Raw genomic sequence first — 23763 nt, forward strand, 5'->3', positions numbered from 1 at the left:
TTAAAAGTAAATCGAGGCGTGCAACATAAAAGCTCGCTCAGGACGCCACATACAATTCATTGGTTCTACAATCAGATATACTTTTGTATTAATTGCACACTTGCGTTCAAATGCAATCACATAATTTACAGTAGTTCATACCAAATAGACAAATACATTGCACTTCATCAAAGGAGTACAGACACGTCAGATAAAGGTTTTCCAGCAATATGCATGTTGCATGTTTCTGTAATGGGGGCGCACCAGGTGTCAGAATATGGCAGAGAGACATTGAGAGCCCTCCACAGAGGTCACAGAGTTCACAATTGACACTATTTTTAACTGTGCAAGATATTTTCCTACTCACCACTGTCTTTCTTACGTTGGTGTTGTGCCTGGCAAAACAGACAGCGACGACACAGAATTTCAAGGGGACTCGATTGCTCGAGTGAAAATTTTATCCCGAGAAACTTGTTCTTGTGTCCGATGAGGCCCAGCAAATCTTTACGAGAGTCCATGTGCACTTTTAAATGACAGTGAGGACTTAAAAGATGGAGATTTTCAAGCAACAAAGAGTTGAAGATTTCTATGAAATTGGGGAAGAGTTGGGAAGGTACTGTACAATCTGTTTTCACTAAACATATCATTTTTTGTTTTTTTTTAGATTGTTGAATAATTTTAAAATGATTTTTTTGGTAATTTTTTTAACGAGTATTCTGACATGAGAAAAGAACAATTTACCCTTGCATCTTTTTTTCACCTTTTTTGTACGAGTATATAGCCCGATATTACATGATTCTAGTTACTCGATATGTGACGGAACTCCAACAGTGGGGAAATTAAATGATTTGGTGAATGCTGTGATGTCGACCAGTAATTATGGCAGAATAAATATTTTGTGAAAAATGTTATTGGCCATAAGATTAAAACATTCAGATGAAAACAATAAATAAACATCATTTTGACGTAGTGATGTTGAGGGCCAAGCCGAGGACCATTTATAACCTGAATGCTGTTCTTTTCTTTTCCCTTAAAGGACAACCGACAGCATTTTTTTGTTTGTTTCCTAACTGACATCAGAAAAACGTTTTATAGCATCTAAAATACCCAAAACACACAGGCTGGTATTTTAGTCAAATGCAAAACACCGATAAAAATGACTAAGTGTCCCAAAACTACTTCAAAATGACCCCGTAAATGGTGAGTTTCAGAAGGTTCCGCCCCCTTGTTTGTGACGCCACGCCAGGATGTCTTGCCTTACTCTAGAATCAAAACAATGGCTTCAGATTTGGAGAAAATGCTTTCTTGTTACTCATCCAATTATGAATATGATTCAAATAGTTCTGAGGAGGAAAGCATAAATGTTTGCAATCGATTAAAGAAGTCCTTCCCTATCATTTTGAGGCGTCTGGACTCCAATGTAGCTCCACAAAAATGTACAAGATGGCGCCCAAACTCCGTTGGAAATGGGCTGATTTGTCTGCTGGGAATTTGTGTCAACTCGTATCAAATAGTAGTCTTGGTGCAAAACACGATTCGCCATTGCGTTATGTGTTTTCCTTCTAATTTCGCCATTAACACGGATCAACACGAAGTTTTCAGACCAAACAAAGTACCCAAAATGCATTGTGTGTCGCTTTCTCGGTCAGGGGCATTCCAGACGTGACGTCACGTCAGGCATCGTAACCAACTCAAAAACAAGACTTCCTGAATATTCAGTGCGAGTCTTAAAACATAAAAATATAGCTATATGCGATGGAATCTTTGTAAAATACGCTCGGTAGAAGTCATTTGAAGTGATTTTACAAATTATGGAAACAACTTGTCCGGGGGCGTCGGTTGTCCTTCAAGCATCTGTGTTTCTTTGACATAATATAAAACTTTTTTATACACAACTACCACATTAAACCTTCCTCTTAAGATCAACAGTGCCTGGCCAGTAGGCAACTGCTTTAAAAAAAGGAAGGAAAAGCCCTGACTTTTGATAACAACTCAACCCATGTAAAAAAAGACAAAAGATTTGAAATGTTATTTGATTTTTATTGTCATATCGTAATGCCCCTTAGGGTGACAAATGATGCACACAGTCGCTGGTATAGTGGATCGGTCCTTTAACAAAAACGTAGCAGTAATCACATACAAGAGTTGTCAGCCACAACTCACGCCCATGCTCTTCTCTCTCAGACTGCTGCCAGAGCGGACTTCCCTCTTTTAGGCTCCTCCCTTGTTTATGGTGTCACATTCTTCCAACTAACCCAGCCGTCAAATTACAAATCACAAACATCACAACATGTATTTATTTTTTCAAAATTTTAAAGCTTTGCAGACATAACATCACTTGACGATGAAAAACAGCAAAATAATCACAGTAATTCAGAATTAATTGCTGCTAAAAGATTCATATAGGTGATTTTTTTTTTGTAGAACAGTCTGAACCTTTCCCGACTGTTACAGCAACTGCATTTTGCGATTTTGGTGATTTCTGGCAAACTAATCAATGGCTCTTCTTGCATGTATTCCCTGGTTCTTGATAAAAAGAGTGCAGCGGCAACAATTGGCGCGAATGCTACTCCCTTGTCATCGCAAAACGACTGAGGGGTGAATGTGATATGTCCACTCCCCAAACCAAAATAAGAATGATCTGCAGTTTGTCACTTCCAAACAAAGCGTAGAGAAATCTTGCTTCGTTTGGGAGTGAAGTAGCTGTATCAAGAAATAGCAGACGGAGACGGGCGTACCAAACTCTTCTTTTCCTTACGGCTTTTCACTTCAGGGGTCGCCACAGCAAATCAGTGTCCTCCATCTAACCCGGTTTTGTGCATCCTCACTCTCACACCAGCTACCTTCATGTCCTCTTTGACAACATCCATAAACCTCCTCCTTGGTCTTCCTCTCTGTCTCCTGCCTGGCAATTCAAGGCTCAGCATTGTTCTCCCGATATAGTCACTCTCTCTCTTCTGGACATGTCCAAACCATCTTAGTCTGGCCTCTGACTTTCTCTCCAAAGCCTCTAATATTGGTTGTCCCTTTGAAGTACTCATTCCTGATCCAATCCCACCTGGTCACTCCCAAAGAAAACCTAAACATATTAATCTATGCTACCTCCAGCTCTGCTTACTGTCTTTTCTTCAGTGGCACTGTCTCCAGTCCAAACATCATGGCTGGTCTCACCACCGTTTTGTACACTTTTCCTTTCATCCTAGCTGAAAACCTTTTATCATACATCACACCTGACATTGTTTCTCCAGTCGTTCCAGCCTGCCTAGGCATGCTTCTTCACCTCTTTTCTACACTCTCCATTGCTCTGGACAGTTGAACCCAAGTACTTAAAATCCTCCACCTTCTTTATCTCTTCTTCCTGTAGCATAACTCTTGTACTTGGATCTCTCTCATTCACACACATATATTCCGTCTTGCTGCGACTGATCTTCATCCCTCTCCTTTCCAGGGCATACCTCCACATCTCTAGTTTTCTCCCCCACCTGTTCCCTGCTCTCGGTACAGATCACAATGTCATCTGTAAACATGGTCCAATGAGATTCTTGTCTAACATCGTCTGTCAGCGTGTCCTTCACCATAGTGAATAAGAAGGGGCTCAGAGCTGACCCCTGGTGGAGTCCCACCTCCACCTTGAATTCCTCCGTCACACCAACAGCACACCTCACAACTGTCTTACAGTCATAATACATGTCCTGCACCGCTCTGACATACTTTTCTGTCCCTCCAGACTTCCTCATGCAATACCACAGCTCTTCTCTGGGCACCCTGTCATACGCTTCAAATTTGTGTCTACAAAGACACATTGTGTCTACAAAGACACAATGTAATTCCTTCTGACCTTCTCTTTTACTTCTCTATCAGCATTCTAAAAGAAAACACTGCATCTGTCGTACTCTTATTTTTGGCATGAAGCCATACTGCTGCTCACAAATGTTCACTTCTGCTCGTAGTCTAACTTCAACTACCATTTCCCATAGTTCCATTGTATGGCTCATCAACTTTATTCCTCTGTAGTTACTACAACTTTGCACATCTCCTTTTTTCTTAAAAATGGTCAGCAGTACACTTCGTCTCCATTCTTCAGGCATCTGCTCACCATCTAAGATCTTGTTGAATAACCCAGTCAGGACCACCACTGCCACCTCTCCTAGACACTAACCATCAGGCCCGAGTGCCTTTCCGACCTTCATCCTCTTCATCGCCCTCCTCACTTCATCCTTGCTAATGTTTGCTATGTCTTGGTCCAAGACAGTTACATCTTCTACCCTTTGTTCCCTCATTTATCAATTCTTCAAAGTACTCTTTCCATCGTGCCATCACAGTACTGGCACCTGTTAATACATTGCCATATCTATCCTTAATCACCCTAACCTGCTGCAGGTCCTTACCATCTTTGTCTCTGTGTCTCGCCAGCCCGTAAACATCAGTCTCGCCTTGTAGGGGAAACGACCTCCGTTACTGTATGTTATTTGATTAGGCTACCAAGGCAGTAGAGGGCGCTACGCGCCTGTGAATGGAACAGAGGAAGACAATGTAGGCTCAGCTCACGCATGCGCAGTCAGTCATAAATGCCGCTGTGTGAAGCTGATGAACACGTTTGTCTTGTGTCGTCTCTTCCTCGTCGTTCACAGGTATTCAAATAATAAATTCTAGACATCCTCATGATGTTACAGTAATCGGGGACTTGTGGGGCGATGCTACATATAAAACTGTAGTTTTGTGGCTTTGATGAATTTGGGTTTTGGATGTCGATTGGTAGTTCACAGCACGATGCACACGAGCGGGCAGACGTACATACACGTGTGAATGTGGAGGATATATACTATGGATAGATGTTGAATGTATAGACCTACACATTGATGTTATATTGATATCAGGAGCCGGTATTATTGGAAGGTGAACCGAATTGTATTCAGATATTGAGATTGTCGAATTTATGTTTTGATGAGTAATGAGTCAGTCATAAATGCCGCTGTGTGAAGCTGATTAACACGTTTGTCTCGTGTCGTCTCTTCCTCGTCGTTCACAGTGCTACCTGCCTGTGACTCATTTGGACCGACCCAGGTATCCCCTAGGCCTGAGGCCGGTTACACTTGCATACAAGTAATCATATGCCTCTTGTTTTGCCTTTTCCTTTACTTTAACCGTGCGCTGCATCTCCTTGTACTGCTGTCTAATCTCTTCCGTCCTCTGTGCCCCACTTCTTCTTTGCTAACTTCTTATTTGCCGTTGATACGAAATGTAATCTACCTGTATACTACTGCCTCCACTCTAATAGGTCACCCTATGTTCCTGTCTCTTCTGAAAGAAAGTATGTTTTCGTTCGGTACTAGCGTACCGAACAAAAGTGTTTAATCTGGTATGTAAATCCGCACAGACAAAAATCAACTCAAAGCGCTGGTCAAATAAGGACAAGGAATGCAAACTATGTGTCAACAAAAAGCACTCGCACAAAGGCGAGGAGAAAAAACAAACAAGGGTCGACAAAAAGAAATTAGACATACCCAATTCACAAATGCACAAAATGATATAATGATGATGATATAACCAGAATAGGAATCATAAACACATCTGTTTTGTGAAAAATTTGCCTTATTACAGGTTCGGAGAGATCGCAGCAGAGAAATGACCACAAACAACGACTGTATATATATATATATGTGATATATATATCAGTGACGTTTAATGACAGCAGTTCACAACATTTTCCCATACGTTTACTGATAGAATACACAGCAGTTCACAATGTTTCCCTTCATGAGTAATTACACTAGACACAAACTGTCACCTTCATGCCCCCACGTAAAGACTCCAACATCATAGTTCAGATCCAGAATAGTATACCTTACTGTTGACAGAGGACGGAGAGCCGGCGAACACCCCGGTAGAGTAATCTGGAAAACCGAAGAGCTGGACACTCGTGCACAGTTCACAGCAGACTCTAACCAGTATTGAGGAAACCCCCATCTTATAGACCCAACTCGCGCGGAAACAAGTGGCCAGTTTGTCTTCGCTCGGCAGACAGCGCAACGGTGGGGGCTCCAACCCTGTATGGTGGGGGCCTCCCAAGAGATGGAAGGGTGCTGAGCCAGGGGAGGCCCAGCACGAGCGGAACGTTGCGGGAGGGCATGAGAAGGAAACGACGATGCTCGACGTGGTTGCCCAACAGCCGGAGTTTTAGAGGTGCAGTGATGCGGGTGACCCTGGCTAATAGTCGGCCGTCCAGGTCGAGAATCTCTTTGGGGACCGTTAGCTTCTCAATGCCTCAGCCCAACGACGACTGCAGTTGGGGGTCGATAAAGCACCCGTGGCCCCGGAATGCCCCACTAACGCCCGTGTCGCCAGGGAATTGGATGGGCCAATCAACTTGCCGTCCAACTCCAACCGCGTAACGGGCACCGTCCTCGATGACTCCGACGGGGAACGCTGTCGCCGTTTGGAACAAGATTCGCAGGCGCCGGGGGCCTTCGGCGGGGGGCCTTGAGTACGATATTCTCCGGAGTTAGCGCGATCGCTTCCGCCTCCCATCTGCATCGGCTCGTGGCTCCCCTCCTGACGTCGGGCCCGCTTGCAGCTGCAGGGTGAAGATGTACGCCGCTGGATCCCGGGTTCGCCTTCCCGCTGGCCGCCTTGCTCACGCTTCTTCTCCCGGAGACGATTGTCGAGGCAGAGGACGACGCTGATCAGTTCGTTGAGAGTTGTGCCTGCGTCGCGGGTCGCCAACTCGTCCTTGAGGGCGGCGGTGAGTCCGCGGCGGAACACTCCTCTCAGCGCCCGATCGTTGTAGCCGCTCCGGACGGCCAGGATGCGGAAGGCGATGGAATATTCGCCGGCCGAACGCGTACCTTGCATGCAGTCCAGGAGAATTCCCTCCGCCTCGCACTCTGTTAGCGGGTGGTGGAACCCCTGGCGGAGCTCGGCCACGAAGTCCGGGTACGACACACAGAGTCCGGGTTGGGACTCCCGGACCGCCAACACCGAGGACGCCGCCTGGTCTGTGAGTAGGCTCGTGATAAACGCCACCTTGGCCTCGTTGCTGGCGTATGCGGAGGGTTGTTGGTCGAACACCAACGAGCACTGCATGAGAAATTGGGCGCTGCGCCCGGGCTGACCTCCGTAACGTGCTGGATGTGGTAAGGGGAGACCGCGACTGCTTTCTGAGGGCATGGGGGGGCCCCGTCAAAGTCGAGGCGCGTGTCTCAACCTCTTCGAAGCGTTGAACCAGCATGGACATAGTACTGCGGATCTCCGCGCTATCTAGTTCCAGCTGGCTCAAACTCTCCTCCTGAAGAATTAATGCGGACATGAACTTGTCTCCATCGGCGGGATCCATTGTGGCCGGTCCATTCTGTCACGTGCACACGAGGAGTAGCAACAGATCTCGTAGGACAAAAAGGGGAGCTGGATCCAAAATACTCGATGGAGACAGTATGGTTCAAAAAAAGGCTTTACTGAGACACGCAGGGGGAACAACAGAAAGTAACAACACAGAGCAGCGAGGCAGCAACTACTGAGCGGGACCAACTTTGCGTACGTTGAGGCGAAAAGTCATGGGTGAGGAAATACACCGGCGAATACCGAGCCTAACCGGGTGACTTTTATAGTTAGAATGCACAATCAACAGGATTGGGATCAGGTATGCGAGTCCGGAGGAGCAGGGAGGGAGGGGCGCGCACCTGACGCCAATCAGTATGTGACAAAGCTAATGCATGCACAAAGAAATCTACAGTATTAATCTGTCTTCTACTTCTTGTGTTTTAGTGGACAGTTTGCCATTGTAAAGCACTGCATAGAGAAAAATACAGGGCAGGAATTTGCTGCAAAATTCATCAAAAAGCGACAAAGCATCACTAGCTCTCGGGGAGTTCGCCTGGAGGAGATCCAACGTGAGGTGCAGATTCTACAGCACATTCAGCACCAAAATATTGTCACTCTGCATGATGTCTTCGAGAATCACACTGATGTGGTTCTCATTCTGGAGTTGTGAGTGACTCATTCATTATTTTTCCAATATTTTGTTGAATTTCTGGAAATTGCTCATATAATGTGCCCTCAGGAAGTCTCTGCTTGGATACTTAAAACATGTTGAGTCACGGGTGTCAAACTCATTGCAGTTATGGTTTATTCTTGAGGGCGATTATGAATTTGGGAAAACCATTGGAATCTTTCATCTCCTCCACATATTACATACAGAGCGCACTACAAATTATGAATAACTACCGGTAGCTTTCAAATCAGAAGTCAAGAATAATGACTGTTATTATGGTGTAAATTTGAAATTTTGGTTCGGACTTTAGCAAGCAGCACTTGTCATGCTTGATTTGCTTTCGCGGGGTGAATAAAATGATCTGGCGGGCCAGATATAGAATCCCGGGCCTTGACTTGGTCACCTGTGTGTTAAATACTTGAACTGGAAATCGCAGTAAAAATGCTTGCTTCAGTGATTTATAAATATTGATGTTGCACTGTAATAAAGATGTACTCATAAGTGCATGTAAGCCAACATGTACTGTATTGACTTGAGGCACATTCAGGGCTGAATTCACAAAAGGTGGTCTAGAGAATTGAATCACACAATTACAGCGTCATGAGCAGAACTGAGCAAGACTGTCAGTCATCACCATGGCATGGTTTATCAAGTAAGGAAGTAACAAAGCTAGATATTGACAGGTGTTGTGGATGAACAACTACTCTCCAGCTGTACATTGAAAAAAAGACAGGTTCAATTTCACAATTTCAAAGCCATATATTCGGGAAATTTGAAGTCTTGAGAGGGAAAAAACCTACATGCTAAATGTCTGTATTCAAGGGTCTCTGGAGGTGAGCTGTTTGACTTCTTGGCCCAGAAAGAGTCTCTCAATGAAGACGAAGCAACCCAGTTCATAAAGCAAATCCTTGAGGGAGTGAACTACCTCCACTCCAGAAAAATAGCCCACTTTGACCTCAAGGTATGTCCTGACAAGATTACACAGCTAAAAAAAGTATAGACCAGAGTTTGTTATCATTTCATGCTGTTCTTGCTGGTTTCCACAGCATGCCAGACTTGCGTGGTGGCTTTGGCTCAGTTGTTAGAGCGTTTTATCCAGTAAGTGGTTCAGGGTGTTTAAATGTGTGCTGCATTTGCTGCTGTTCTTGTTCGTAATATTCATTCATTCATCTTCTGGACTGCCTTATTTTCACAAGTCGTGTTTGGTGCTGGATGCTATCCCAGCTGTCTACAGGCACGAGGATTGGGATATAGAGTGCACAACAAATGAATAAATAACTAGCTTTCAATTCTGAAGTCAAGAATAATGACTGTTATTGTGGTTAACATCCAAAAATCTGAAATTTTGGTTAGGATTTTAGCACGCATTATGGAATTTCACCTTTGATTTACTTTTGTGTGCCGAAAAAAATGACGTGGCGTGCCGGATTTGGCCCCTGGGCCTTGACTTTGACACCTGTGGTTTAGAGTTGTTCACTTAGCCTGCCATGCATTTTCTTGGAATATGGGAGGAAACTGGAGGACCCTGAGTAACTTCACACTGGGAGGCTGGAGCGGGATTTGAACTCACAACCTCTGCACTATGAAGTCGCCATGCTGGCAACTCGATTACTGTGCCGCCACCTCGTAATAATAATTAAATTTGTTTTCATATAGGATTCGAAAAAGATGGACGGGCGGACGGACAGATGGACAGACGGATTGATTTGGTCCGAGTCTCTCTTGAATAAAATTTGCAATTACAAGAAAGATAAATATTCACAGTACATTTGAGTCAAAGTATGTTTCCTGCGTCCGACAGAATTGGTCTTTCCCATCCATGTGTTTGGGGAATCCAAGTTTAATGATTAGTCGAAGATTCTATTAAACTTATAGTCCTTGTGTAAAGAAAATAAATGTTCTTCCGGCCATTATCTAAACTTCGTATACTTACGGGGGTCAAGGGCGGGTCAGCCTATCCCAGATAACTTTGGATGGTAAGAGGGCTTTTGTCATATCCAGATTGGGCAGCAGGTGGAGAGTTTGTGCTTCCCTGCTTGTAACACACCTGCTGCCAATCTCCCCATTATTAATCAGGCATTTAAGGAGTGTCCTTCGGACATTGGATTGCCGGTGAATTGTTTTGATTGCTGTTGCTAGTGCCCAGGCATGGTATTTTGCTATCTCGATATTGTCATGGTATTTCTTGCTGCTCTTTATTCCATACTTGTGCAAATTGAGTACAGTATGTTCAATTTCGTTTTTTAGTCCCGTAATAGGTTTTTGTTCTCTTTGCCTTTCGTGCGAGCGTTTTAGCATTTTTGGTTTACTTGTTTGTATTTCCTGGTCCTAATTTGACCAGGTCTTTGAATTTGATTTTTGTTGGTGTCTTTTTACGGTACCATATTAAACTTTTTGTACGGTATGCCTGACACCGTCTGCTATTGTGGGATCTAGCTACTTATTTCGTTCCAAAAAAAGCAGGACTTCTCCTCACTTTGTTTGGAAGTGACAGAATTCACAGGCCACCATGTATCCCGCAAACCTAGACAGGATTCTGTCAGAGTTAAATTCATCCCGTCGACTTCATAGCTAATTTACAACAGATTATTTTCTTACAGACATTGTTTTTTTAGGTGTTCAATTACCTGACATGTTTCAGCGTATACTTCCGCCTTCTTCAGAGTGTCACTCTGACGAAGAGAGAAGTCACATCGATGTGACTTCTCTCTTTACATCTGTCCCAACCCCAGCAGGAGTCTCAGTAGCGAGAACGAGACTGCTGGCGGATGTTTCTCAGCATGAGGTTCAAAAAGTTCAAAGTCAGCTTTATTGTCAAATATGCTAATATGCATGACATACAGCACAGATGAAATTACTGTCCTCTCGGACCCAGCATGCAAGGCACTTATAATTACTTAACAAACATAAACATGAAAACGCCAATTTGCCGAACCAAACTTAAACCGGATCACATCTGCCAATTATTGGAAGTCTGCCTTAATACTACGTACTTTCAATTTCGGGAGAAATTTTACAAACAAATTCATGGTTGTGCTATGGGCTCACCAGTTTCACCCATAGTGGCTAATCTGTACATGGAAGAGATGGAGAAATGTTTAGATATGTGGACGATACTTGTCACAATTAAAAAACAAGAAATTCAATCCTTCACAGATCACCTCAACTCGGTAGACATCAACATTAAATTTACTCGTGAGGACATTAAAGAGAACCAACTAGCCTTCTTGGATTGTAAAGTAATTATAAAAGAGGACAGAGCGCTAAAAACAGAAGTCTTTAGGAAGGCTACGCACACTGACCAGTACTTACATTTTGATTCTAACCCAGGGGTGGGCAAACTTTTTGACTCGCGGGCCGCATTGGGTTCTAAAATTTGACAGAGGGGCCGGGCCAGGAGCATTTGGAGGGAGTGTTTGGGCCGGAAATACTCCGAACAAGTTATGTCCATAATTTATAAAATCACTTCAAATGACTTCGACTGAGCGTATTTTACAAAGATTCCACAGCATATAGCTATAGTTTACGTTTTAAGACTTGCGCTGAATATATGAAGTCTTGTTTTCGAGTTGATGACGATCCCCATGTGACTTCACGTTTGGACCGCCCTGACCGAGAAAGCGACATACAATGCATTTTGGGTACTTTGTTTAGTCTGAAAACTTCGTGTTAATCCGTGTTGATGCCGAAATTAGAAGGAAAACACATAAATAACGCCATGGTGAATCGTTGTGTGTTGCACCAAGACAACTATTTGATATTCGCTGACACAAATTCCCAGCTGACAAATCAGCCCATTTCCAACGGAGCTTGGGCGCAATCTTCTGCTTTTTCTGGGTGCTACATTGCTGTCATTGACGGCTCGAATTGATATGGGAGGACTCCTAGAATCAATTGCAAACATTTATGCTTTCCTCTTCAGAAGAACAAGAACAAGAAAACATCTTCTCCGAATCTGAAGCCATTGTTTTGATTCTCGAGCAACCTTCTGAAACTGGCCATTTCCGGATTCATTTTGAAGTCATTTTTATTGGTGTTTTTCATTTAACTAAAAATATCGGCCTGCCTGATTTGGGTATTTTAGATGCTATAAAACGTTTTTCTGATGTCAGTGGGAAACAAAAACAAAAAATGGTGCCGGTTGTCCTTTAAATGTAGTATGTACAAACCTCATAGCACAGTAAAAACACTACAACCCAATTTATTAACTGTCTTTCAAATGTGAAAAATATCCCTGATCAGTTAATAAATTTGTCTCAAGGAATATGCAAGATATGGCATTTACAAACTATTTCGCAGATACTTGGAGGAGGAAATGGAAATAGATTAAAATAACATATGCACTGTGATTTATCAAGATTGCGTCTGTTTTTAAGTTTCCATCGAAGGGGCAAAGAAATCAACATTTATTGAAAAATGGAATCACTTTCAACATTCAAAACATATTATTACACAACGAAATATTCAAGCTCAATAATACCTACTTGTGTTAAATTCCGCCAAATCATAGATGGTTTGTCCTGACCGCGCGCTCAACAAACTCCTCACTGACGCTCTCGCCTTCACGCGCTAACAAAACACGTGTACCGTCGCCGAGCACACAAACATAGACTACCTGCAGTTGAAATTTGCATACTCGGCTCGGCAGCCAATCAGAAGCCTGCTTCTTTCTTCCGGACTTTCGCAAGCGTTACAAAGTCGTGCAATTGCATGTCATTTTCCAAAATAGATGCACAGAACCTCAAACTAGAAGAAAGATTCAAAAGAAGCTAACAACATATGTGACGCTACAAAACGTAAATTTACATTAAACCGTGACTGTAAAGTGTACGTGAGACTTATGAAAGGGGCTTAGTGGCTCGTAGGAATCAATGCAAACGTTGCATTGTGCACCACAATGACAATCGACTACTGTAGCAAAATTTACACCCATACGCATTTGCCGTAAATTAAGCAAGGTAGCATTTGTAGTTGGTGCATTCTTGATTTAAAAAAAAACTTTATACTTTGTGACAATGTTTCTTAATGGGATTGGTCTCATTTTGCTTCAAGTTGGGAAAAATGGGGCAGGCAACTTTTCAGTTATCTGCCCTGTTGTTCGCTACCTTTTTGTCATGAGTTTTAGACACTGTTTGTACTATAATTTGGGCAAGTTCGGCGGGCCGGATTGAAAAGCCTAACGGGCCGTATGTGGCCCGCGGGCCGTAGTTTGCCCATGCCTGTTCTAACCACTCTTTCAGCATAGGGCTAAACTAATACAGTGAGACCTTAACTTACAAACACCTCAACTTACAAACTTTTTGTCTTACAAACGTAAAATTTATGAAAATTAAACCTTATAATAAGCATTATTTTCATAATACACACCCACCACGGCTGGCGGAGTGATCTTTGGCGGAAGCACACGACCGAACAGCACCAGAGGTTAAGTTACCAACAGTCCTTATGGAAGGTGACTCTCCTTCCATAAGCCATCAACGACCATCAAAACAGTAAATAAAACTTTATTTTACAGCACAGTTTATTTCTTTAATTACAGTCGTCATGTGATGCTCCTCTCTTTCCAAACAGCAATTCCCTTTGACCTTCGACCTCCAACGCCATTCCGTCAAGCCATAACTGACCATCACAAATGTAAATAAAGTGACTTTATGATACAATGCTGTGTATTTCTTTCATTACAATGCAATAGCACATTTATTATACATAGAATAAGGTATGTTGTGTGTAGTTTTAAGGCTCATTTAGTTGAAAAGTATATTTTATGGAAACCCGGGAACGGATTACTCCCATTTTAATGGTTTCCTATGGGATTTTTTTGGGGGAGATACACACTTTTTCGCCTTACACACTCTGTCCCGGAACCAATTAAGTTCGTAAGTTTAGGTCTCACAGTACCAGCGAGCATTGAAGGTAGAGAAAAGGAGTCAAAACATATCAGGAGAGCACTCACTAACTGTGGGTACCCTCAGTGGTCATTCAACAAATGTCAGAAAGAAAGAATAGGGAATGAAACCAAAAATTCTCAAGATACAAAAAGGAGAGAAGTAGCAGTACCTTACATTGCAGGAGGTTCTGAAAAACTACAGAGTCCTTTGGCAACACAAAATTCCTACTTATTTCAAACCGATAAACACGTTAAGGCAAAAATTAGTGCATCCAAAAGATAGGCTGCCAAATGAAAAACAAAGTAATGTAGTTTATTCAATACATTGTAAGAATGAAAATTGTAAAGAGCAGTACATTGGGGAGACTCAACAAATTCTCAAAAAAAGACTTTATCAACATCGCAGGGATAATATAAGTGGACCTCAATCTGCAATACATTTGCACCTAAAAGCTAGCAACCACTCATTTGACGACAATGAGGTTACAATCTTAGCGAAAGAACATAGATGGTTTGAAAGGGGAGCAAAAGAAGCGATTCTCATAAAACAACTAAATACTTCATTAAACCGGTCTGGTGGGGTGAGGTTCAATTTGGATCGTTCATACAATAGCCTGCTTCGGCAACACAGGTTAGGCAACATTCGTAATGCTGATGAGGTGATACCGGAGGGAGTGGGGCAAACAGGCCAGTCGTTAGTCAGGAATGTAGGAACAATCAGTGGGGCCACAAGGAGTGGTCGTCTTCTCCCCCCAACCTGAGAGTAGGGACCTATCATAGCTGTGGCCGGCGTGTCTGGACATTAGGGATATAAATAGGGCCGATACGACCAGTAAGACTTTAGTTCGCTTTCGAAGCCTCTTGGATGGAGGCGAAACGTCCGACACCTTCAAAAAAGTACAGATGACGGCTGAAGAAACCTTCTCATCGATGGACCACTCCTGTACGACTGAGAGCTTACACAGACGTTGGTCATGAGCTTGTTTTCTGGTCTAGCGGCTTCTTGGGTATTAGTAGTTAGCAACGCTCAACCTGTCCTTCGGTCTTCCTTCCCGGACTTTGGATCCAAATTTTGTCGGGTGTTCCCCCCCCACCCGGTGAGGGGAAGAGAGGCCGAAGGACAGTTATTAGATTGCCATAAAGCAGGGGTCGGGAACCTTTTTGACTAAGAGAGCCATAAAAGTAAAATATATAGAAATGTTTTTCAGTGAGAGCCACACACGCGCGAGCGCGCACACACACACACACACACACACACACACACACACACACACACACACACACCCGCGCGCGCGCAAACACGCACGCACGCGCGGCCACTTTTCAACAAAATGTCAGAATGTATTATTTAAAATAACTTTGTGATAGTACTCACCGTTAACATGAATGGTTTTCCGTTCCTCGTGATTGGTAAAAATCCAGGCAAACGATCGGAATGAAAGTCAACTTGCCGGGTCCATAGGCAAAGTTACTGCTAGCTCGCCTGCACACGGCTCATTAGCTTCCACACTTGCTATCTGCAATATACTTTTCGCAGAAGTATATTAATGCTAAACGTTAACATGGGGCTTGTTAAAATATCACTGACATTCGAATGTTTCATCGATGGTATTGTTTCATTGCAAATTAGAATCGCAAATCCTCCGATGCATTCAAGCTGGAGCGTACTCGTCTTTTTTTTTTTTTTTTTTTTTTTACTGTCGGGCTGATTTAAAGGGGCGTTTACCTGTTTCAACTGACGGCCAGTATCATCCAATCAAACCTGCGCCTTCCGCCAACCTAGGTCAGTGTCATCCAATCAAGAATGCGCTTTCCGCCAACTGCAGCCCCAACAGGAAATGAATGCCAAAAAAGCGAGAATATGTATTTAGTTTTATCGGCGAGCCATATGCAATCATCAAAAGAGCCATATATGGCTAGCGAGCCATAGGTTCCCGATCCCTGCCATAAAGGAAGGCAGTCTGTGGCCGACTACTCGTTAGCCTGGTCTGAACTCCTCCTTCAAAGACGAACTGGCCATCCGCGATGACAGCTCTAACCTGGAGGAGCTCATAGACCTCGCTCTTCGGAAGGACAACCGCATGTGGGAGGGAAATCGTGAACACAGTTGTCATGTCCGGAGGTGCTTGTGCCGGTCCCTTGACGTCTGGCTACATTTATTTCGGCACTGTTGTAGGTGGAGGTGGAGGTGAGACTGGGAGTTGAGGTATTGGAGCAATGATCTGTGCCAACACGGGAGAGCGTGAAGGAGTGGGTGCCGCGAATTGTGCTGCATTTTCCAGTTGGAATGCCATCTCCTGTAGCTTGGGATCTCCTGTCGCTTGGGATCAAATTGTGTTCCCCGAATTGATCCTGAATCATATCCTTTTCCAAGCGGCTGAAATTACAGAGGCACATATATACTGTATATCCGTACCGCTTATTCGTCATTAGCAGTGAGTGCTGGGGGTCACTCTCACAATCACACCTACGGACAATTTGGAGTGTTCAATCTGCCTGCCATGCATGTTTTTGGAATGTGGGAGGAAACCGGAGGACCCCGAGAAAATCCATGCGGGCCCGGGGAGAACATGCAAACTTCACACAGGAAGGCCGTAGCGGGACGCGAACCGGCGACCTACACCATGTATTGGATCGGATCTACCATTATTCATCTCGCAGTGGAAAAATTCACATTTCACAGCAGCAAAGTTATATCTATATAGGACTACACACATAATACCCTTGTCTCGTCAGCCACAGGTCGGTGAACTTTCATGTCAGTGTATGGCTATCAACCACCGTTGTTCCCGACCCAGGAAGTACAGGTGAAGGTCCCGTCTGTACAACTCCATCTCAGACGGGTCCATCGTGTGTCGAAGGAGACCAGAGCCGCGTTATCATGCACTGCGTCTAGGAACCGGCGCACAGCAGATCTTCGTCGTCCCCCGGCGCCAACCTGCCAGGTGGGGCAGGAGGTGTGGCTGTTGACGAGGGATCTGCGTCTGGCCGGTACATCGGCCAAGTTGGCGCCGTGGTTTGCGAGCCGATTTGGAGTGGACTCCATCATCAGCTCAGTCGCCATGAAGCTCCGGCTGTCAGCTTCGATGAAGGTTCACCCCGTGTTCCACATATCCCTGCTCAAACCGGTACTCCATCCACTCCGCCTCCTCTGCCGCGGATTGTCGATGGTGATCCGGTGTACATAGTGCGGGAGATCTAGGACTCAAAGCACAAGGGTAAGGGTATCCGGTACTTGGTCGACTGGGAAGGCTACGGCCTGGATGATTGTCAACAGGTCCACAGCTCCTGTATCTTGGACCCGTCTTCTGCATACCTCATGGATGTCCAAAGTTGGTCCTCAAGGGCCGCTGTCCTGTTTTCCAGCTCTTCCTGGAGCAACGCACCTGGTTCAAATAATAAGGACCGTTTTTATGCTGCATCAGAGCTGGCTGATGAGCTGATCATCTGAACCAGGTGTGTTGCAGCCGGGTCAGATGGAAAACAGGCAGGACAGTGGCCCTCCAGGCCTGGAGCTGGACATGTCTGGCATACCTTCTCGCCCTTGGAAATAGGGTAGACCACCAGAGGACGTCCATTAAGCGATGGGGGGGTGGTACTATCACATTTAGATTCGGTAGCAGGTGGCGGGTTTGTAACACATCTGCTGCCACTCTCCTTATTACTCACCGGGTCTTTAAAAAGTGTCATTCGGACATTAAATTATTTGGCTTGCCACAGCTTGTGCCCAGGTTTGGTATTTTGCAATCTTGATCTTGTCATAGTCTTTCTTGTTGCACTTTTTTCCATTACTTTTTTTCCAAATTGAGTATTTCCAATTTCGTTTTTTAGTCCTGTGATTGTTTTTTCTCCTTGCCTTTTGTGCAAGGATTTTTGTTAACTTGTTTGGTTCTTATTTGACCAGCGCTCTGAGTTAGATTTTTGTCAGTGTGTCTTTACGGTACAGGATTAAACTTCTGGTACGGTATGCCTGTCTCCGTCTGCTATTGTGTGATCCATCTACTTATTTCGTTCCAAATGAAGCGAGACTTCTCGTCGCTTCATTTAGATATGATAGCTTCAGCCTAAAATGGTTTCCAACAAATTGCACGGCACCCATGGACAAATAAGAATTCAGATTCACAATCACCCCCTTGTACAACTGAGTGTCCCATCAACCGACTGTGTGTTTTTGAAATGTGGAAGGAAACAGAAGTGCCTGGAGAAAATCCACGCATATGCAAGATTCTTGTACTTGAGGCTGGGTGTGGATGTTTTAAAGGCAATGCAGCCTGTAAAACAGACATTTGTAATTCAGGTGTTCATTCTGATGCGTTTGTCGTTGCTGATCAATGCCCATAACTCATCTCTGTGATTTTCCATTGGTCCATAGCTTTTAGTTAAAAAAATGCATGTACTTTACTTCCCCACATAATAGAGTGGAGTTACAGTATGTCTGACTGCTCTATTGTTTTTTTTTTTAACTAACCAAGATTTCAGTCGTGAGCACTGAAGCAGTTTGTCTGGATTGATTTGTCATTTGTTTTTCTGTAGCCTGAAAACATAATGCTGCTTGATAAGAATGTACCATTGCCAAGGATTAAACTCATTGATTTTGGTCTTGCCCACAAAATTGAAACTGGAGTGGAGTTCAAAAACATCTTTGGAACACCCGAGTTTGTTGGTAAGATTGATTATATCTTCACTAGTCAGCGTGCTGTGTTACATTCGCTTAACTGCAATTGTTCATAATATTTTCTTTTTCAAAAGCACCTGAGATTGTCAACTATGAGCCATTGGGTTTGGAAGCAGACATGTGGAGTATTGGAGTCATAACCTACATCCTGCAAGTAACAGTGTCAACCAGTCAACTCATGCACAATTGTGGTTTTGCATGTGAATTTGCACATTCATGTTTGTTTTTTGCTTTTTTTAATTAAACGTTTTGTAGATTATTGTTGATTGCCATGATTTTTTGGGGTTACACATTTCATTTCAGTGGTTGTACAAAATGCATAATATATTACCAGTGTTTATTGTTTTTTTTTTAATTTTGGGTGTCGGAGGGGGTGACCGAATTACTTTTAATTTGTGTTATTTATCCATAAAATTTCACTTGCCCAGTTCCATACCATTACAATTAGTGGGATGTTGACTGTACAGCAGGGGTCTCAAACTCAATTTACCCGGGGGCCGCTGGAGGCAGAGTCTGGGTGAGGCTGGGCCGCATCGGTTTTTCCACAAGAAAATCACAGGTAAAACATTACAATATTCTCAAAATCTTTATTTTTAACACACAAAAAATGAATTAAACGAATAAATGGAAAAATGAAAAAAAAAATGAACCAGTAATTAATAAATAAAATAATTTAATGATCATAAGGCAGTTACAGACAAAAAACTACAGGAAAACTAATTATTTTAATAAAGTTTCAAATGTATGTATTCACATTTCTTTAACTTTCTTAACATAAACAAAATATTGAACATTAACTGTCCTAAACATTGCTTATCTTGCCTACTTGCTCAGCTCCACACACAAGTTTCATTCATATCAATCATGCGGGCCGCACTAACATTAATCTTTCATATCAAGGTGGGCCGCAAAATATTATTTCGGGGGCCGCATTTGGCCCGCGGGCCGCGAGTTTGAGACCACTGCTGTACAGTAATTCACTTTGCGTTCTGTTGCCTCAAACAGTAAAACAAACTGACCATGTCTTCATTTTATATCCCAGATTAAGTGGTGCTTCTCCTTTCCTCGGAGAGACTAAACCGGACACACTGAAGAACATTTCAGCCATAAACTATGAATTTGATGAGGAGTTCTTCTACAACACCAGTGAACTTGCCAAAAATTTCATCAGGCACTTGCTGGAGAGGGACAAAAAGTAAGAGTTTGGTTCATGGTGACTGAGGCAAACTGAATAAAAAAAAGTTCAATGATTTTTAGAAAGACATCTTATTTTCATTACAGGAAAAGACTGACAATTCAAGATGCTCTTAATCACCCATGGATCAAGGTAAGTGAAATGGTAAACTTCAGTCACAATTTTGTGCTCTGAAAATCGATTGTATTGTTCATTTGTTATTGTTTGAAAGTAACATAATTTTGGGCCATTTTAAAAAATGCCTTATTGAATGTGTACTCTTTCTTCTATGAACGTGCAAGTCTAATGAGCACAAGGAGGAAAATAAAGGCCAAGAGGTCCAGAAACGAGAAAGGCGCCAGCTCAAGACGACACGTCTTAGGGAGTACACCAAGTGCCACTCAAGCATGCCACCTAACAACACTTATGTAAACTTTGAGCGGTTTGCCCAGGTGGTGGGGGACATTGATCAAATGGAACGCTCATTTCTGACCTTGGCCACATCCCATGATTCTCTGCAAGAAGATATTGATGCTATGGTCTCAATATACAATGAGAAAGAGGCCTGGTACAAGGAACAGTGTGAGGAAGAACGCAATGAGCTCTCTCAAATCCGCTATGAATTCCGTAAGGTGGAGTCCTTGAAGAAAAATCTGAAAGATGAAATGCAATCTCTTAGCTCCAGCCTCAATGGCATCAGCAACCGCTACCAGGAACGACACAGCCACTTTGATGAACTCAAACGAGAACTCGGCAAGGAGCTGACGTGGTTGCATGAGGTGATGGGTTCACTACCCAATGATGGAGGTAGTGATTACAACATTGGAAACTTTACCACTGTCTTTAATAATGAGGTGAATGAAGATCTGAAAGAATTGCTGAACTGTGGAGGGGAGTTGTGGTCTGGAATCAACCTTGACCGAACTGAAACTGGATAACAAAGATAGATAAGCATTGATGAAAAGGTGTCGGACGTTTCGCTTCTTATCCAAGATGCTTTGTCAGTGAACTAATGTCTTTTGCTGGTAGGTTCGGCCCTATACATATCCCTACTGTCCAGACGTGGCGGTGCCGGACTCTGCTATGATTGGTCCCTGCTCTCAGGTTGGGGGGAGCAGAGGACTACTCCCTATGGCTACATTGATTACTTCTATTGTCCTGACTGATTACTTCGATTGCCCTGTCTGAGTATGAGGTCTACGACTGGCCTGATTGCCCCCATTTGCTCTGGTATCACCTCATCAGCATAACTAAGCCTATGTTGCCTGAGAAGTCTGTTGTACAAACTATCCAAATTGAACCTCACCCCGCCATGGCGATCTAGAGAAGGATTTTGCTGTTTTATGAAAATAGCTTCTTTTACTCCCATTTCAAGCCAGCGTATTTTCTTTTGCTAAGATTTGCACCTCATTGTCGTCAAATGAGTGGTTACCAGCTTTTAGGTGCATATGTACTGCCGATTGAGGCCCACTAGTATTATCCCTGTGATGTTGCTAAAGTATTAGAGAATTAGTTCAGCCTTCAGGTGGCCCGGTAGTCGAGTGGTTAGCACACCGGCTTCACAGTGCAGAGGTCAAATTCTCAAAACTCCCTACTGGACAGTAGGTATATATATACGGCCAAAACTACCAGCAAAAAAACTTTCGTTTGCTGACGAAGCATCTTGGATAAGAAGCGAAACGATGACAGATGACGGCTGAAGAAACTTTTTCATTGATGGTCCACTCCAGTACGACTGAGAGCTTACACAGACGTACAGATGAGCATTATTTTGAGTATCTGTGTGAACGTACTATAAATGTATTGTGGTATTGCTGTAATTGCAAACAGGAGAAAACTGCTTCGCTACAGTAGAACTCTTCCAAATACTGTATGAAAAGGAATTTCACTGTACTTAATCACCATTAAGGTTTGGTTTCTGTCATTGAAAATGTATTTTCTGTAATTATTTTTTGGCAGCCCTTTAACCTGGCATGACAGGAATACATCACTATGAAAAACATTCATAGTAACAGCGGCAATACTTGATGAAACCGCAAACTGTATAATTATATCCAGAATATCTAATCCAAGAGAAATATCAATTATCTTGCCTAAATTGTCACTTTTGATTGACACAATAAAATGAGTTATTCGATCATTTCGCATGTTGTCCTTTTAGTTTGCAGTGATGTACTACTGTAAGCCAAGGCTGGAATTGAATCACTTCACTGTAAGGAAGATGTGCTAACCAGTAGATCAACAATGGCGCTGAATTTGAAATGCTCGATGAATATTCAATTCTGTACACTGCCTGTGGTTTCCTCCCACAATTCCAAAACATGCATGACAGGTTGACTGAACACTCCAAATTGTCCCTAGTCTGAGCGCGAATGATTGGTTGTTCGTTTCTGTGTGCCCCGTGTTGGGCTGGCACATAGAAATAGATAGGTTTAGAAGTGCCCAAACGAGCCAATAGCATTGCGCCCCGCGGTCACCACCTTGTGATGTCACTGATGACGTCACGAGTTGTAGCCTCTGACACAGTTCTGTACCATATGAATAATTTTTGCTCGTTTTTCGTCGATTTTCTTCCGGTATTCGACGAAATTCTAATACTTTGTGGCTAAATATGTTTTAGAAGACAACTACTTCACTTTCACGTCGTCTTTCGGCGCTATGTGAAGTCGGACAAGTCCAAAAACCTCAACTTTCAAGATCAGATATGATTTGGATTATAATTTTTTTATAATCCAAAACATACAATTGCAATTAAATACACCACTATTGTTGTATATTTATTCAGTCTAAAAATGTTATGAATAATAGAAATGACAGCTCTTTAAGATTGAAAATTCAAATACATAGTATAATTATCTTTTGAGTGTGATTATAACCAATCTTCAAACGTGAAAAAAATAACATTCATAAAGAATGATCATACTTAATTGGTGATCGGAATTGGACTAAATCAGAAATTGTAGAGGATTAGGTAACACTGTGTATAGTGTATATATGTGTGAAATCTACAACGGATCAAAAAGATCAAGAAGTAATTATTAGTATGTTGTATGAGCAGAGTCGGCTAATCTGGGGCGCGTTTCACTAAACTTTGCTATTTAGCAATATTGCTAAGCGTTAACAATATTGCTAAATGATGTTTAGTGAGACACGTTTTTAGCGTTAACAATGAATTTAGCAATATATTAGCAATATTGCTAAGTTAGCTATGTTTAGTGAAACGCACACCCCTGCAGTTCAAATTTAAGTGTCGAATTAGTTACATGCTTGAGGCAGAGCCAATTCAATTTCATACTAATGAAGAACAGCTAGAACGTACTTATACACGGTCGAAGATCGAAAACAGGACGAAAATTAGTCGCTAAAACATCGCAAAACGAATTATTTTTTTTCTTTTTATAGAAATTTCATTTTCACTCACTTGAAGAACGAAATTCCTTTGTTTTTCAGCTTGTAGTTGAAGCATCCGTAAGCGAAACATTGCGGCCCCCAACTGTTGTTCCTTTTTACAGCATCCATACGTTAAATAGACCTAAATACGCTCAAAACTATCCTATTTCTATGCCAAACCAAGCCACGTTACTATGGACGCTACAACTCGTGCCGTCACTTCCGGGTTTGCAATCAACCTCGTCTCTACACCACTTCTAAACCTATCTATTTCTATGGCTGAAATCCAGTTGACACTCCGAGTCGATAAACGGATTCTGGAATCGGAATTGAAGTTTCCTATATCTCGGAGCAGATGAAATGTTTAACACTGTGACGTGGACCGCGGGTCTCATTGCACTCCATGCCTTTGGTATTACTGACATCTAGGGGTATAAATAGTGCACAGTACAAATCGATCGAGAGTTGGTTGGTGCTCATTGTCTCATTTTGCTGAGTCCATGTTCTAATTTGGGGGAGTATAGTATGTATTTGTAAACATAATAGCTTGATTATACTACCGGTACCCCATAAATCCAACTTCTCGTCATTCACATTTTAAAATACATTTATCAGTATGTATTTAAAATGCATTTATCAGCCTTACGGTAATTTGAAGGATTTTAATTAAG

At 42.8% G+C, this 23763-nt stretch overlaps 1 protein-coding gene across 2 annotated transcripts; it reads left to right on the plus strand.

Annotated features, from left to right (window-relative positions):
• The first annotated feature begins 343 nt into the window (after positions 1-343).
• dapk2a (death associated protein kinase 2a) lies at positions 344-23124 on the plus strand. 2 transcript variants are annotated; one of them, XM_088991842.1, is made up of 8 exons: positions 344-592; positions 7741-7962; positions 8789-8927; positions 18387-18516; positions 18603-18678; positions 19571-19723; positions 19810-19855; positions 20005-23124. In XM_088991842.1, the coding sequence occupies exons 1-8, from the start codon at positions 531-533 to the stop codon at positions 20638-20640; spliced, it is 1464 nt and encodes a 487-aa protein (XP_088847968.1). In that variant the 5' UTR covers positions 344-530; the 3' UTR covers positions 20641-23124. The 2 variants fall into 2 exon arrangements, with proteins under 2 accessions (XP_088847968.1, XP_088847969.1); XM_088991843.1 differs by lacking the exon at positions 7741-7962 and having other exon boundaries at positions 345-592.
• The last annotated feature ends 639 nt before the right edge of the window (positions 23125-23763 follow it).

Source organism: Hippocampus bargibanti, linkage group LG03, assembly GCF_051943395.1.
Source record: "Hippocampus bargibanti isolate YZ-2025 linkage group LG03, ASM5194339v1, whole genome shotgun sequence".
NCBI classification, from domain to species: Eukaryota; Metazoa; Chordata; class Actinopteri; order Syngnathiformes; family Syngnathidae; genus Hippocampus; species Hippocampus bargibanti.

Bases quoted from the DNA above. Each gene is read 5' to 3' on its own strand.
- dapk2a (XM_088991842.1), top strand. From the start codon at position 531: ATGGAGATTTTCAAGCAACAAAGAGTTGAAGATTTCTATGAAATTGGG. The intron at 8,928-18,386 runs GTATGTCCTGAC...GTTTTTCTGTAG, and splicing joins TAGCCCACTTTGACCTCAAG to CCTGAAAACATAATGCTGCT. The intron at 19,856-20,004 runs GTAAGTGAAATG...TGAACGTGCAAG, and splicing joins TTAATCACCCATGGATCAAG to TCTAATGAGCACAAGGAGGA.